General features: G+C 42.0%; 2 protein-coding genes across 2 annotated transcripts in view; one reads left to right on the top strand and one right to left on the bottom strand.

Annotated features, from left to right (window-relative positions):
• Positions 1-10,754, top strand: part of LOC136004778 (transcription initiation factor TFIID subunit 4-like) — a 147,664-nt gene extending 136,910 nt beyond the window's left edge. The window contains exon 15 of the mRNA XM_065661619.1: positions 8,727-10,754. Coding sequence (XP_065517691.1) covers positions 8,727-8,894 — 168 coding nt within the window. The 3' untranslated portion in view covers positions 8,895-10,754. The remainder of the gene's footprint in view (positions 1-8,726) is intronic.
• KCTD15 (potassium channel tetramerization domain containing 15) overlaps positions 10,372-16,729 on the bottom strand; it is a 44,425-nt gene continuing 38,067 nt past the window's right edge. Inside the window, exon 5 of the mRNA XM_065661620.1 lies at positions 10,372-13,882. Within this exon, the coding sequence (XP_065517692.1) occupies positions 13,727-13,882 (156 nt within the window). The 3' untranslated portion in view covers positions 10,372-13,726. The remainder of the gene's footprint in view (positions 13,883-16,729) is intronic.

A 16,729-nucleotide genomic window follows, 5' to 3' on the forward strand; every position in this document is an offset into this window, starting at 1 on the left:
TAAACTTGTCTAGGGATGTTAAAAGATAACAGCAAGGGATTCTATAGGTACATTGCAAATAAAAGACAGACTAGGGACAGCATAGGTCCCCTGAGGAAGCTCTCGAGAGAACTGGCTACACAGGATTTGGAGAAGGCTGGGGTTCTGAATGACTTCTTTGCCTCGGTCTTCACTGACAAAGGCTCTGACCACACCACCCAAGTCTTGGAAGGCAGATGCAGGGACTGTGAGGATGAAGACCTTGGGCCCACTGTGGGAGAAGATCTGGTTTGAGACCATCTTAAGAACCTGAACATGCACAAGTCCATGGGACCTGATGGAATCCATCCGCGGGTCCTGAAGGAGCTGGTGAATGAAGTTGCTAAGCCACTGGCCATCGTATTTGAAAAATCATGGCAGTCAGGTGAAGTTCCCGACGACTGGAAAAAGGGAAATAGAACCCCCATTTTCAAGAAGGGGAAAATGGAAGACCCGGGGAATTACAGACCAGTCAGTCTCACCTCTGTGCCTGGCAAACTCTGGGAGCAGATTCTCCTGGAAGGCATGCTAAGGCACATGAAAAACAACAAGGTGCTTGGTGACAGCCAGCATGGCTTCACTAAGGGGAAATCCTGCCTGACCAATCTGGTGGCCTTCTATGATGGGGCTACAGAACTGATGGACAGGGGTAGAGCAGTTGATGTCATCTACCTGGACTCATGTGAAGCATTTGACACTGTCCCACACGACATCCTTCTCTCTAGATTGGAGAGATATCAATTTGATGGATGGACCACTCGGTGGATAAAGAACTGGCTGGATGGCCGCATGCAAAGAGTTGTGGTCAATGGCTCAATGTCCAGCTGAAGACCAGTAACGAGTGTTGTCCTTCAGGGATCAGTGTTGGGACAGATCTTGTTCAACATCTTTGTCGCTGACATGGACAGTGGGATTGAGTGCGCCCTCAGCAAGTTTGCCAATGACGCCAATCTGTGTGTTCAGTTGATACGCTGGAGGGAAGGGATGCCATCCAGAGGGACCTTGGCACGCTTGTGAGGTGGGCTGATGCCAACCTCATGAAGTTCAACCATGACAAGTGCAAGGTCCTACACCTGGGTCGAAGCAATCCCAGGCACAGCTACAGGTTGGGCAGAGAAGAGATTCAGAGCGGCCCTGCAGAGAAGGACTTGGGGGTGCTGGTCGATGAGAAAATGAACGTGAGCCGGCTTCAGTGTGCGCTCGCAGCCCAGAAAGCCAACCGTATCCTGGGCTGCATCAAAAGCAGTGTGACCAGCAGGTTGAAGGAGGTGATCATGCCCCTCTACTCGGCTCTTGTGAGACCTCACCTGGAGCATTGTGTGCAGTTCTGGTGTCCTCAACATAAAAAGGACATGGAACTGCTGGAACAAGTCCAGAGGAGGGCCACGAGGATGATCAGGGGACTGGAGCACCTCCCGTATGAAGACAGGCTGAGGAAGTTGGGGCTGTTCAGCCTGGAGAAGAGAAGGCTGCATGGGGACCTCATAGCAGCCTTCCAGTACCTGAAGGGGGCCTATAGGGATGCTGGGGAGGGACTCTTCGTCAGGGACTGTAGTGACAGGACAAGGGGTAATGGGTTAAAACTTAAACAGGGGAAGTTTAGTTTGGATATAAGGAGGATGTTCTTTATTGTAAGCATGGTAAGACACTGGAATGGGTTGTCCAGGGAAGTGTGAATGCTCCATCGCTGGCAGTGTTCAAGGCCAGGTTGGACAGAGCCTTGGGTGAGATGGTTTAGTGTGCAGGGGGGTTGGAACTTGGTGATCGCAAGGTCCTTTCCAACCCTAACTGTTCTATGATTCTGTGATTCTGTGATCATACAGGTTAGGAGAGAAAGGGCTTCCCACTATGTGAAACTGCGATAGTGTTGAAGTAGTATCAGGGATTGCCACATAGGAAAATTCAGATGGGAATCAAATATGATTCAAGGCAAATGTGAATCCTGAAAGCTCAGCTATAGGGCTTCTACCAAAGTTGGTTTGACATCTCTTGACTCCTGGTAAGAGAGAATACAGAATATAGGGGTGTACAGCATGTCTAGGCTGGAGTAAGATGGACAAGTACTTAAAAAAAAAGTCACCAAAAATCATCAACTCATCCAATTAAAACCCCTATGCTAATACTGAAAAATGAGAAGGGAAAAGCACCACAATGCTTGGAAAAAAAAAAAAAAGCATTAAAAAATTTTGGCAGGATTAGTGTTTCAAAGGGAGCAGCACTTGATTAAACATTTGGAAAGCATGGGAGGAGAAACATTCCAAGCAAAATGAAAATACATGTGTATGATAGAAACAGGATAAATAGAATATTCCACATATAATTACCACAGCAAGAATGCAGCCCAAACTTAGAGTTCTTAATCAGGTAAAATTGTCATTGCTTTTTATTCCAAGTAAGGCAGTGAATTTTGTGATAGGTAGGAGATGTTTGTGGAGAAAGATGTTGGCAAGATCTGTAGCTGCAGTGAAGAGCAGGTCCATGAGCGAAGTAAGTAAAAAGAGCCAGAGACTGCCACAGAGCAAATCATGAGTGTGTTGCAGGAAGTCGGAGGATACAAGCCATCAGTTTTAATCACATACCAAGTGAGGAGCAAGGGATAAAGAAAGATCTTTGAGAGGTTAAAAGAGCTCAGAGAGTGCAGAGCTGTATCTCTGTGCAGGAAAAACTGGAGACTGACTTTCTCACGTTAGCACAGTGATTATTCAGAGATGTACATGATTAAGAAGTTCAAATTAGTTGCAGTCTGGTTTCTTCCTGAGAATGACCTGTTGAGGACTGGGTGGTTGAACACCCATCTCCCTTGAGCAGGTAAATGTCATAGCCCATAGCTGCCTTACAGCTCATCTGCATTATTTCTTTCCATTGGGGCAGCCTTTTTTTTTAATTGCTTCTTACTGCAATGCTGCCAAGCCTGCATTTTGGCCTTGCTCTCCTGCTGTTTGTGAGGGGAATGCTCTCCTAGAGGAAAGAATAGGTGGTCAGGTTGGGAAGAGATGCCCAGTTCTCTCAACTGGAAGATTTTGGTGTGATGCTGTTTTACAAAGCACGTTTTCAATTGTAATAGTGCTTGCATATGTGACTTAGCTTAACATAATAAAGGCACAGAGCAGGTACATATAACGCATTCTTCTTGTAATGGCAGCCCGTTTCTTTAGGTTGAAATAACATCATGTAATTATAAACTAAAGAGATCGCGTCAAAAGAAAAAAGTTTCCCTGTATCCATGTCTTAGTACGATTTACCTTCCTCTTATTTCTTAATATAAAAATTACTGCATGCTGTCTTTGAAATGTTACAATTGTGTTGGTATTTGAAGTACTTGTAAATACTTGTGCAAATCAGTTTTTCTGATGTTTGTCTGCAGGGCGAGGTGTGTGTTTATGTGCCCAGGGGAAATGAGATTCATTTGCATCCAAGAGGGTGTAGCAAGTGAATGCGTGCCAAGACGGAGTCTGTAGGAACAGTTGCACTAAAATAGTGCAGGATAAAAATGTTCGCAAATTAAAATAACTGGCTTCCGAAGAAATAATGGTAGCTAATCCTCCCTGTTAGTGTTGCTGATCTGAAGGCCTGAACGCCAGCTTTGATAATGTATCCTTCTAAAGACACTTGTCACCCTACTGCCCATATGAAGATGCACCATCTTTTTGTAGATGTGATTTATGGTGCTGACAAACGGTTATTACTTACTTTTCTGTACTTCAGGGGAATACTAATTTAAGGATGTTTCGGCTCTCATATGAATCAGTGAAATCATTACTATTAGCTTCATTATCTGCTGAATTAAGCCCTGAAATATGTGGGACAGCTAATCATACATAATATACTTGGTTTTCATGTACAAAGTGCCTCTCAGCCAATGATCTAGTAAAACTTTATGCAAGTAAACATCATCACTGCAGAGTATCTCCACAGTATTTCTTATGATCCAAGGCTTCTTATTGGTAAGAGCAGACTAATATATACCTTATCTTCCCATTTCTCTTCAGTGCATGGAGGTCGGAGAGACAAAATTCCTGGTGTTTTTTCACTCCATAGATAGCTTGGCTTTGAATTGTTACTGTTCTATTCCCACTTTCAGACTTAGGCTTGAAATGCAAGGCTGCCACAAGGATGAGCCATGTAGCCTGGGAAGAAAACCAGCAGATCTTTTATCATTATTGCCTTGTCTCTCTGGGTCACAGAGAAGCAATAGCCGCAGATCAAGACTATGTTCAAAGGAGAGTTGTCAGGACTGAATTGTTTTCTGGTGAAGGCAGGATGGATAAAATATTAAATGCAATCTTCTATTTGCCCTTAACTTTGTGTTTCCTGACAAGAATATCATGCTGTATTTCCATGGTTCTATAATTCAAAGCTGAAGGTATACAGATTTGTGGAAAAACTGATCTAATTGTTCAAGTTATCATTATTATAAAAATAAGTGCAGATTTTGTATTACATGTGCTTTATTACGTGAAAGCATTTCTATCTCAAGAAAGGAATGGCACGCTTTGGGGAGTTACTTGGTTTAATTTTCATACACCTGATGCTGTAATTATTGTAATTTAGTGCACAAGGGCATTTTTACTTTCTGAGCAGTTTGTCCATGAAGATTTAGAAGAGGTGTGTCTGTCTCAATCCTCTTTCCCAGTTAAACCTTTCGGGAAATGCTGATCAAATCTGGTGGTGGGGACCAGAAGAAGGGAGAGAGAGAGGTAGAAAGGATCTTGGGATTCTAAATGCCTGCAATTCCATGTGAACTGATGACTTGGATACAGGAAGGAGAAACATGCCAGTCTTGCCAGCGAGGAAGAGGCTGTGGTATGAGCCCAGCAAGCTTTGGGGTACATTTGGCTTGGGGGCCATGTGTCTGCTGGGTGTCTGATGAGCACATGCATCCACCCTATGGGACATGTGATAGGTGGAGGGCAGCACTGTGGACCAAGAGTATTTCTGAAGCAGGCAAGAGCTGATGAACGCTCTGTAGGGGAGATGGTTTTTGTGTAAGTAGTACCAGAGCAACATGACACGTCAGAAATGAGGCTCCATTAGCTTTTCCGCACAGGACTGTTTAATTCCTACCCTGTCGCTGTGAGAGTGTGTTTCTTTGGCAGACTGTTGGTCAGTATTTTATTTTTAACTGGGTTTATTCTGCTTTTCTAACAGCATGTTTTCCTATAGAGGACAGTCACGAAAATAGCAAACAAGCTGAGATGGGTGACCCAAACCTTATGTCACATCTCACATCAATTCAGAATCACTTCAAAATGTGCATGCTGAACCAGTAATTACTTTGATTCTTCTTCTTAAACCATAATTTCAAGCTAGGTAGCTTCCAACAGTTGAATTGAGCTTGACAGTCCATCAGTGTTATTTAAAATACTTTGAGCTCTGTGTATCTGAAGCGCATTAAGACCCATTAAAGTAAATGGACTCCAACTGTTTCAGTGTGTCCTGGATTACAGGTTAACAGAGAGCATGTCACCATGGCGGTCTGTCGAATTCCTGAACTTGATTTTCATTGAACTTACTTTGTCCTCATTCCCGGCTGGGAGCAGGAGCTGTGTGTGTGGGTCTTGGGAAAGCCCCGTTATAGCCCCGCGAGGAACACGTGGAGCACAAAATAATTTGTTTGCTCTCTGTGTCTTCTTTGCTGTCCTGTGGGATTTGCAGCTGCCAAGTTCAAGGCTGTCACCAGTCGCTTTGGTGTGTTACAAGAGAGTAGGATTGAAGCTGCAAGGGAGAAGAGGCAGTGGGGAAAAAGGAAGGAATGAGATGGTAGGGGATGAGAAGTTGCTGTACGTTTGTGTATGTAAGCAGTCTTAAAATGAAGAGGAGAAGGAGTTTACATATAAATGAAATTATTTTTTCTGGTCTGGAACATCTTAAATTTCCCTTAATTTTTAACTGATACCAAAGCTGGTACTGATGTATATTTGAGTGGGTGTGATTTGGGAATAGCTTGGGTGTGGCAGGCCAGGAAATAAAGGATGTAAACATTTTTTATTCAAGCTTTTGTCTTTGTGACTTATATTAGTTGCCGTAGATACAGACAGCAAAGGGCTCGTTGGGGTTAATGAAAAGTCTGTCATGCTGACAAAAGATGTCATTTTTCTGGAGAAAAATCTGCATTTTACTTCAGTTCCAGTATTCTTGGCAATTAATTTTAACTCTACTAGCATTCATGTATATAATTAAAAACTCATGGCATTTAGTAGTCTGCATTTCTTATATAGCATCTGCAGAATAATTCTGAGTACCAGACTAATTAGTCTTTAAGTTAGAAATCATATTGACAGATCTAAATCCCTGTTCTGTCAGCTTAGAGGTGCTTCTGTACTTCCTAAAATCTTACAATTTTGTATCCACCTTGCAGAACAATTACAGAACATTGTCAGGTAACTGACTGGCTCACCAGTGTGGTTATGAATCTGCTCAGCTCCATGTCATGACGTTGCATGAAGCATTTGCTCTTCCTATGTGAAAGTTCAGTATCTTGAGTGATAAATGCAATGAATATAGAATACCAGACTGGGTTGGGTTGCAAGGGACCTTAAAGCTCATCCAGTTCCAGTCCCCTGCCACAGGCAGGGACACCTTCCACCAGACCAGGTTGCTCCAAGCCCCGTCCAACGTGGCCTTGAACACTGCCAGGGATGGGGCAGCCACAGCTTCTCTGCGCACCCTGTGCCAGCGCCTCAGCACCCTCATGTCTTAATTCCAGCTATTTTGTCCAAATAGGAAATGGGTTTATGTGAAGAAAAAAAAAAAATTAAGTAGCTTCTCTATGACTGTTTGGTAGTGTGTGCAGGGTGATTCCAGTCCAGTATGCTATGGACAGTGCTTTTTAGTAAGTTCAAGGTGGCCACACTTCTTACTAGAGTGTTTGTCACTGTTCGGGAACTGCAGTGAGGGTGAATTTGAAGTACTACTGGGGGCAGGGGGAAAGATGCGCCATGTGGGGGAGCAAAGAAGAAAGAAAAGTATTTTTGCATCAGCTTGACTTAAAGATCTATTTGGTGGTTGCTTGGAGAGTTGGAAACAGTGGCAACAGCCCTGTCAAAGTGGATGCACGGTCAGAGTGCGAGTGAGAGGCAACTTAAGGTAGTGGATCATTCCAGACATGTGGAAGATGAAGAGTAGGAGTTTAAATGATGCTATTTCTTTTACAAATGCAGAGTGTTTTGGCATAGAATTCAGAGCAGCATGAAATAAATGGATTGTGTGCTGGGGAAATGTTTGGCGTCAGCATGGATGAGCAACCCTTGCAGCTGCAGCACATGCTTTTTCTATGAGCAGTGAGGTTAGGTAATAAATCAATCTGTTAACAAAAGCTATTCCACACGGGAGAACAGAATCCTTCAGCTCAAATGCTCATAGTACTCAAAGGTTGTGGGCTTCTCCCTCTCTTGCTTGCAAGCTTAGCCACATTCATTTAACTTTTGTGGTTTTGGTTACAAGAGAATAGGATTTGCTCCACTACCGTGATTTAACAGTCATGTATAGGAGAAACTATATTGAGTGGCACAGCTCTGCAAGGAGTCTGACTGCTGATATGCTGGAAGAAAAGCAACAGAGAGAAAACAGTGCCATGTCTTACGTACCATGTATGTTTCCCCTACAATCTTTCAGTAGTAGAATTACAATTAACTGTATTTTTAATGGCTAGAATCAATATCATAGAATACGTATTTCCTGGGGAAAGAAAGGTAGGTTATTAAAAGCAGCAGTATGTAAATTTGGGATTTCAAAAGTATTGAAAACTTCTCCAGATATCTTAAAGGTTTGAAAAATAATTTAAATAATTTTAGAGATTAAGACCTATTTTTCTAAGTTAAAAGTTTGTTTTGCCAGAAATCAATTGGGATTAATAAAAACAGTGGTCTCCTAAGGATGAAAAAAGGGTTGCATGTGTGTGTGTTGGATTTCAGTTTTAAACTCAACAGGACTGCAGAGTCTCTGTAATTTCGTCCTTAATTTCTGAATAGTCAGAGCACAGTGGTCTCATGCCCAGTTTGTATGTTTTCTCTCTATATATGGAAAGCCGGGATAGAGGTATGCAGTAATTCAGAAATAAAAATTATTTAACATAGCCTTAGTACTGATATTTGCCTTTATCATCACACAATGTCCTTGTGATTTTTCTGTTTGATTTTCCATCTCTCAGCTGAGCATTGGTTGTGTACTGGAGCAAGGCTTCTCACCATCTCCCCACACTGAGCCTTTCTCTTTGGTAGATTCAGAGGAGAGAATCAGGGTCCCTATGGGACTCATAGCTGCAGAGGTTATTGCAGTAGCAGCATCCTGATACACCACTCACCTTTTTCTAGTCCTAGACCCGGGATGTGCACACATTCGCTGTATGGCTTTATCTGCTGCAAATAGTTTTGTCCTAAATAGGTTCATGAAATTAAAACTGGTCAAATAAGTCTATGGTTAACATGAGTGTAGCAGGAGAATTAGCCTGACATACTTATCCCGAGTTGTAAATGAACCAAGGTCTAGCCTCGTGTGTTTTCAGTGGAGTTTCTTTACTCAGGATAACTTGGTGAGACTCAGAAGAATAGAAAAAGAAGAAAATAAAATCTCGTGTAATATTTTCAGAATTAAACTCATAATAATTTGTTTAAAATGAAACAAAAAGTAAAAAGTAGTTGTAAACCTGAGAGTATGAGGAAATGCTTTGCTGTTGCAGGACTTTTGACTTTGCTATGTTCTATTTGCAGGGTCTCGGTATGTCTAGTGGAGGTCAGGCTGGTTTGGGCACTTCTTCATCCCGGCAGTATGCACGACAGAAAATAACTCGCATAAACCTCAGGGACTTCATCTTCTACATGGAACAGGAAAGAGAAATGAGCCATTCTCTCCTGCTCTATCGAGCTCTGCTTAAATAAAGCCAAGAATTGTACTGAATTCTCCATACAGAAGCTCAACTTGCATTAAAAAGCTGTCATTTTAATGTGCCTTCTATTTTTTTCAGAAGTCAATGTTCCAGTAATTTTATTTTGTAAAATTGTCAGACACATGCAATAAATTCCCTTTATGTAAAAAATAAATTAAAAAAATAAAAAATAAAAAAACCAAAAAAACCCACACACACAAAAAAAAAATGTGCAAAAGGTTTTCAGATGTTAAATCCAGAGATACAACCACCATCAAAGTCTTGCTCCATTTGGCCACTTTAGGTACAGCTGCAGTGGATGGTGTTGACTGGTAAGGCTGTTGCAATGGCTCACCACAACCATCTGCATAAGGAGGACTGGGACAGGTTTACAGGACTGGAACCTAACTGTGATGTTAACCTGTATGTTCATGGAAGGTGCTGGGTTTGTTTCCTCTTTAGTTTCACTAGCAGTTTCCACTAACCATGGTTTCAACGTATCTGTTGTTATTTTACATTAGTTATAATTGCAGTCTTTTGCACAGCTAAGAGAATAGCCACTGCACACTCTCACACATTTTATATAGTTAGGATTTCTGCTTTTACTGCACAGCTCATTTCCTCTGAGCCATCTGCTGAACCATATCCTAAGTGTATGAAATCTGTGTGTTTGGGTCTCAGCTGAGTTACCTGGACTAGCGTCCGGTTGTTTTCTAAAATCTTCTCAACCTTTTGCACATTTGTAGCAACTGGTTAGTAACATGAATCAAAGTTGGGTTTTATTTTCTAAAACAAAGTTAAAAAAAATCTTATTTATTGCAGAGTATGGTTTAATGGTGGTTTTAAAAGAAAGTATTGTTCAGTGAAGATTTCAGAGTATTGTACACATGGATTTTAAAGTCGCTGTAAGGGAAGTTTTGGGGGCTGGTTCCACTTGGGGAAGATCAAGTGAGCCCTGGTGCCACAGTGCCTGGGGCCTGGCCATGTCCTGGCCTTGGAAGACTGGACTCCAGTCCAGAGAGGCACATGAACAAGTGCATGACTGAAGCATAATGAGTAGTGTTAAGTACTTAAAGGTGGGATGAACGCTTTTTAAATGGTTTGCTGAAGTGGGATTTGAGAGGCCTACACCAAAGCCAAGTGACATTAGTGTGAGTCTTTTAAGCGGGTGTTGGCTAGGAGAATTGAGCAGGCAGGTGGGCACAAGTTCTACTTCAAACATAGCAGTATTAGGAGTAACCATTGAAGGGGAGACGTTTGCTTATTTATCTTGTCGATTTTTACCATGTTATGCTTGCCACTTTTTTGAGGCAATTTTTTTTTTTTTTGGATGGGGAAAACATAGCGAAAGCACAAATAGAACTATTTGTCCGATAGTTTTAAAACAAAAGTTTTAATTATTTTTTAAGGTTTATGAAAAGCAGAAGAAAATTTATACTGCTGCTATTTAGCCAAAAGATTATTCATAACATATTTAAGGCCAGAAAGTGTAAAATTATGTTTTAAATTTATTGATAATTTGTACATGTTGTTTATAAAGGCCTTGTGTTTATTAGAATTACGTTATTTTGATGATTTCTGTACATATTCGTAAATATCCCCAACTTGTGTGAAAACATACTTCCTTATTTGTACTTATTTTATAAAGAAATAAAACAATTTACTAAAGTAACACATCGAGTAACATACAGTATTAATTTACCAAACAGGAATTTCACATTGTCTTGTCGTTCTTGAGCACTGTTCAGGAACATTTTGCATTAAAATATTAACAGAATACCCTCAAAGAAATATTAAACCCAACTACTTCAGTGTTTTGTTGTGCTGATCCTTATCCTTTGTCAAACATCTAATAAAATTGTCATCAAACCTTGATGCCGTTAATACAGTGAATGAATGCACTCAGCAGTTGTCAGTTCGAGAAGCACAACAGAACATTTTCTTTCTCACTTTCCTTCCGAGGCTTGGTAGCACAGCGGTGGGAAGCGTATGGGAAGTGCTAGTGAAGACCCAGGTTCTTCCAGCCACAGGTTCAGGTCTCAGCAACGGAGAATTGGGACTGTTTTGTGCAGCTGAGTTGGGCGAGAAGCCTGGCTGTGTCTGCTTCTTGGCCTCCGTGGTTTTTTAGCCTTCGCTGGGCTTGCTGCAGTGTTCTAAAACCCGTCTTAGCAATGCTGAGCAATGTTCTTCAGTTATGTTGCTATGGTCTAAGGCCAGAAGTAAGAATTCATTATCAGTTTTTTGCTGCTATTGCTGCCTAAAAATATAGGGAAATAAGTAAAAAAAGATATAAAAGAAACTGTAATAAACTTTAAATAAGTGACCTGAAGTTACTAACTAAAAGAACATGTCCTAGCTTAACTTTTTTTTAAAGGCATATTTCTTCTATCCAAGTGATTGTTTCCACATGTCTTCTTTGCCTTAGTGCTATTTTGCAGTCAATGCTGTGATGTCATGGCTCAAACTTTCCATCTCAAGTTCACATTTAACTTGGCTGGCGCAGCCTGGAACCCTTTCCAATGCCACCTTAGCAAGCTGCCCGAATCACTAGAGCTGCTTTATTGAGCTCTAAAGAAACACAGGGTAAAAAACACCAATCTGAAGAAAAAACAGCCAACCACAAACCTCCCTGTCCAGGAGGACAAGACATTAAGTGTATGTAGGATTAAAACAAGAAGCTAAACAGCTTATTTAAGGATACTCTGAACTCAAAGTGAACTCAATGTATGAAAGTAATAAATAAAACACTTTTTTTTCCTCTTTGTAAGACCTGGCTACATTGAGCTGAATGGAGCAAAGGCCAGAGGCGATGCAATCGAAAACTCTCACGTCTTTCAAACAACATGGGAGATACAGTGAGTGTTCCACCCTACTTGCTTATTTTTGATCACTTACTTTACAGAAATGTTTATGGCATGAACTACTGTATGAGAAATGTGCATACACAAATACATGACAATTATACGTTAAGTTCTTTACAATATTAAATGTGTAATATACAATTCTACAGATATCTTACATACAAAGGTGAATGTTGTGCCATATATTCAGATATGGCAACGCCTAGCAACTTTAGAATGTCATACAAGTATAAAACCACAAAATAAAATAACTTTACAACTCTTTTGAAGTAGACAGATGTGCTCAAACTGTTCGGGTAAGTTAGCAGGCTAACACTGACCAGCTGCGAGATTGCTGAGCTGGGCAACCAAGGTGAGGAAACCTGCAGAGGTCTGATTTTCCATGGACAGGTATCCAGCCCTCTTCCAGAAATTAGACCCCTGCCTAGATTGTCCCTTGGGCGGTCAGTACAGCTCATTGCTGTTGAAAGTATTAGTCTTAAAAAATGATTTTTTAATTTTGCCTGTTTGTGATCAATTGGCATTAAGGAATTTTTGACCACTTCATACTCTGTCCCTTGTTCTATCTGGCTGTATTTGCGCATCTAAGAAGAGTTTCATTAAAATTCAGCATCTACAACAGTATTCTATAAATTAACGTGGGAGAAACTAAACTGTGATTAACACATGAAGTAGTTACTGAGGACCCAATCATGCCAAACAGCAATCAACAGGATTTAACAGAATGCTATTTCTAACCTTGCACCTGCAAACCCGGTGCCATCTCCTGAGTTAGGAAGCCCTGTGAGTCAGAGTTGATACCAATTTATGGAAGGAGCAGTCACCTCCTGCAGACAGCCTGCTTTGATAGACAAAATTACAGGGAGGGGGCAGCTACCAAACTGTGTTTTAATAATAGTTTATAAAGTAATAGAGCGAAATGAATCTAAACAAGCATGTCCAGCTTTCATCGGACAGTAGAGAGGGGTTTAACATAGTTTTGCAAAATTACAAATAATAGTAACTTTGCAAAAAAAGTAGGCTTGTTTAAAATTCTTAACGCCTCCTCCTAAATGTGGGCTTACAGCATGGTCAGTAAATGATTAACCAGGGATGGCAGAGCTTGCTTGGCAGAACCATGCTGCTTTGATGATGCCAAACTTAAGTTTCTGTGTCAAAACAAGATTGGCTTTAAGAGAACTACAGCTCCACGTTGGGTATGTGATCCTCGTGGGATGGCAGCTGGCATTTTGTTTTGTGCTTCCAGATCCCTACTTTCGCAAACATTGCCAAAATTGGCCTTGTCAAATTTTTTGTCACTTTTTTTTTTTTTTTGTTTCATGTGGGGACTTATAGTACGGAGCACCAGTTGACTGTAAATTGGTCCTTTTCAGATTCTGGAGTCTGCCCACAGGGAGATGTTTCTGTTGAAAATGTAGTATAAAAATAAGCCATTTGCTAGTACGAGTGAGTACAATCACAGAAGTGTCACGTCATGTATGGAGGTGTAAACCACGTCTGATATGAAGGAGGTGCGGCAGTCAGGGAAGATACTCAGTGCAGTTTTTAGGGAACCATCTTCCTCTCGGAGGCTCCTGCTTCCATGTGTCACAGCGTCAGGGTACAGCGTCAGGGTACGGCTGTTGGAACTGCTTCCCCTGCTGATCTATTCAAATTGCTCTAACTGCTCTTTCACAAGTCCAACCTAGGGCCAGTGGCTGATGAAGCTTTGCCTTTTCCACCACCACTACCCCTGTTCAGCCCAAAGTACATTCCCAGCAGGCCTGGTATGCTGAGCACGTTCAGGAATTCCATTGTGAAAAATGGACAACTGGTTTTTCAAATGCATTTCATGGCTGGCTATGTGACAGGTAGTTTCAGAATACCACTAATTGGCAACTTAAAGTCAGAATCTGTTTGCTAATACTGTTTTCCAAATTCTTAGTGTTTCACATAAGGGACTATTAAACACTTATACGGTTACAAAGGAATAGGGGGGTAGGGTCTAGTCCAGGGGCTCCTGTTTTATTCTGATGGTTGGGGTGGGTTGTGGTCGTCTGTCCTCACGACACAGCACATATTCACTGAACTGAGAGGAATCCACCCCACCACCGCATGAAGCTGCCACATTGAATCCCTTCTGAAATAATCTTTCAAGCACCTGCAATGTGGGGAAAAAAAAATATTCAGATTAATATTTAGCAAATTTTTAGTGATTAAAGCATTCAGGAAGACTGGATCTAAATGATGGATTTAGTCTTTCGAGTCCTTATTGAATGAACATTATTCAGCTATAATTCTTTAAGTTATTGTTAAATGACTACACTGTGATTAAAGTCTTGCTCTCAGCAAACCTCTGCAGAAAACAAAAATTAATCACACAAATAAGAGCTCTGCAGAGCAGCTTAGTACGTTATATAGTAAAATACTGTACTGTGGTGATACTGATGTTATCTCTTACTGCTTACAGAAAGCAACATCAGGTTTAGGTTGTAATAAAAAGCGCCCATTACTCATTAGTAGTATGAGCAGGCTTACAGAAAGGGGCTGAAAACATCTCAGCTCTTCCTTGGCAGATGACAATGTCTTAGGAGGCTGAGTGACACATCTCCACACATTCCACCACATCCCCATGGACATCACAGTTGTGGTTTTCACTTGGTGGAAGGGAGTGCTGCTGTACGTGCGTGCAAAGCATGGCTGGGATGGGATGTGGACCCAAGACAAGGACAAACAGGCAATATTCCGGCCCAAGAAAGAAGTTAATTTGTATTGCCCAAATACGTATTTTCTCTTTCTCCTTCTGAAGAAAAGCTGGTGCAATTTACATGCATGAATTTAAGGAACCCAGAGGCAACTTTAATTTCTGAGGCTGTGTCACACAGCACATTACCCTAGGATATACTGATCTAGGCAGTACGTTCGGGGCTGTGTTTCCACTTGCATGAGCATGTCAATACATGGTTTTCCAGCAGAGCAGGATGCCGGCAGAGTTTCCTCAGAGCAGATGCCAGGTCCACCTTCAGTGGATCCGCAATGCCAGATCTACTGGAGGAGCTGCTGTGCAGCCTCCCACCCAGTGGTGGCTCTCCCGGGTCCAGGGCAGCAGCCTGGAAAAATGGTTCTTCTACTGGTAAATGCCATCAAGAGGAGCAGCCTGTACCGGTTGGTAAGTGCCCAAGGCACCACATCCATTGCCACAGCACATGAGCCCGCTGTGATGGGAACTGAACCTGATGATCGATTAAACCTGATGACCTTGGCAACACCAGCATCCCCACGTGCCAGCTGTCTGCTGTCCACAGCAACAGACTAGGGACAGAAAGGGGACTAAGCCACTTAAAAATCTTGACCATAGAATCATGGAATCCCAGACTGGTTGGGCTGGAAGGGACCTTCAAGCTCATCCAGTTCCAACCCCCTGCCACGGGCAGAGTCACCTTCCACTAGAGCAGCTTGCTCCAAGCCCTGTCCAACCTCGCCCTGAACACTGCCAGGGATGGGGCAGCCACAGCTTCTCTGGATCACTCAACCTGAGTGTGTTTAAGTGCTAAGCAACAGACACACCTTCAGTCAGAGGCAACTCATACGCTCTTACAGGTTTACATTATAGGAAGAACTTTATTTCTTTTTTGGTTTTACTAGCCCTGTGAGCACTACAGCAGTTACACCTACTGCAGTAGTACTGAAAAGTCTTGTATTTCACATCCCAAGCCGGCTATTAAAAGATCTGCGCACTAGACTGCTGCCCTGACACACAGACCCATGCGAGGCCATGGTGCATTTCCTAGTGTATGCTTTCCTCAGCCTGTATGTTGGGTTTGCTTTCTCCAGAAACATCAATTTGGAGCCTTTATTAATGCCAAAGGACAACTGTATCTGAGGTGGTATCATGGTGCAATGCAAGCCATGGCAGCAGCATTTGCTGGTTTTAATCCATGGGAACTGAAAGATCAAAAGAGCACACCAGTGTATGGCAGAAAAGTGAACCTGGGGAGATTAAAAGAAGGGGTGGGAGGGTGGGTTATCACAATACATTTAAGATGCTTACAACTCTCTTATCGGGGTTGTATGCTGCCTGCAGGACAGAAATGGGGTGCGTACACTAACACTTGCTCCAGCTGAAAGAGGAAAGCAGGAGTTTGGGAGGGAAGGAGGAGTATGACATCATCAGACTGCTGTTCCATGAGCTGGAGAGTATTTTGACTGTATTACATTCCTAGAGCTGGCAAGATGAATATGAGAGGCAACCCAGGTACAGCAAAGGAGGCTGCTTCCATTTACCTGGATAGCAAACCAGAGGGTTGATGGGTAAGATTTCAGAAAGAGATGTGACTTCAAAATCCTTGATAAAAACTTTTTCAAATCAATTTCCTTGTAAGATAAACCAAGCACAGTGGTGCCCTTGGCTTGCCTCTGTCCAAAGATATGGAAGGCTGCCTATTAACATAGGACTCCTCTTCCCACAGCCCAGCTCTCTGCAAACACACAGTCCAGGTAGACATTGCACCTTAGAGCACCGCACGCAGAACAAAGCGATTCAGTTTTACTACCTACGTGCTCAAAGGATTACTAGACTGCAGGCTACTGACTAACCTTAAAAACCTCAGTACTATCCAGTTTCTCAGCAAGAAACAAACCAAGCCAAATCCTGTAAACAATGCAGAGAATGTTTAAATATTGTAGCTTTTTAAGTGTAACTTGGATGACCTTGAACTCGGCTCTGTGGAGTAGGGCTCCTAAAGGCTGCTTCCCCGTATGCTGAGCACTGGTTTGTACGTGCTGATGTGTGCACAAGACTCAACAGAATGTAAAACATGAACAGATTTAAATGCCATTTACTGCATTTGGTTCTATGCACATTACTTTTTCCAAATGTAAGATGCAGACAGAGGGAAACTAGTGTCTCTGAGTCAAATTGGAGCTTGTGTCCTGTAAACCTCCAAAAAGAGTACGTCAAAAAGTGAGCATTAGCTGCGATTCTTGTATGTATGGGGGGACACACACA

Source organism: Lathamus discolor, chromosome Z (genome assembly GCF_037157495.1).
Source record: "Lathamus discolor isolate bLatDis1 chromosome Z, bLatDis1.hap1, whole genome shotgun sequence".
Classification (NCBI taxonomy): domain Eukaryota; kingdom Metazoa; phylum Chordata; class Aves; order Psittaciformes; family Psittacidae; genus Lathamus; species Lathamus discolor.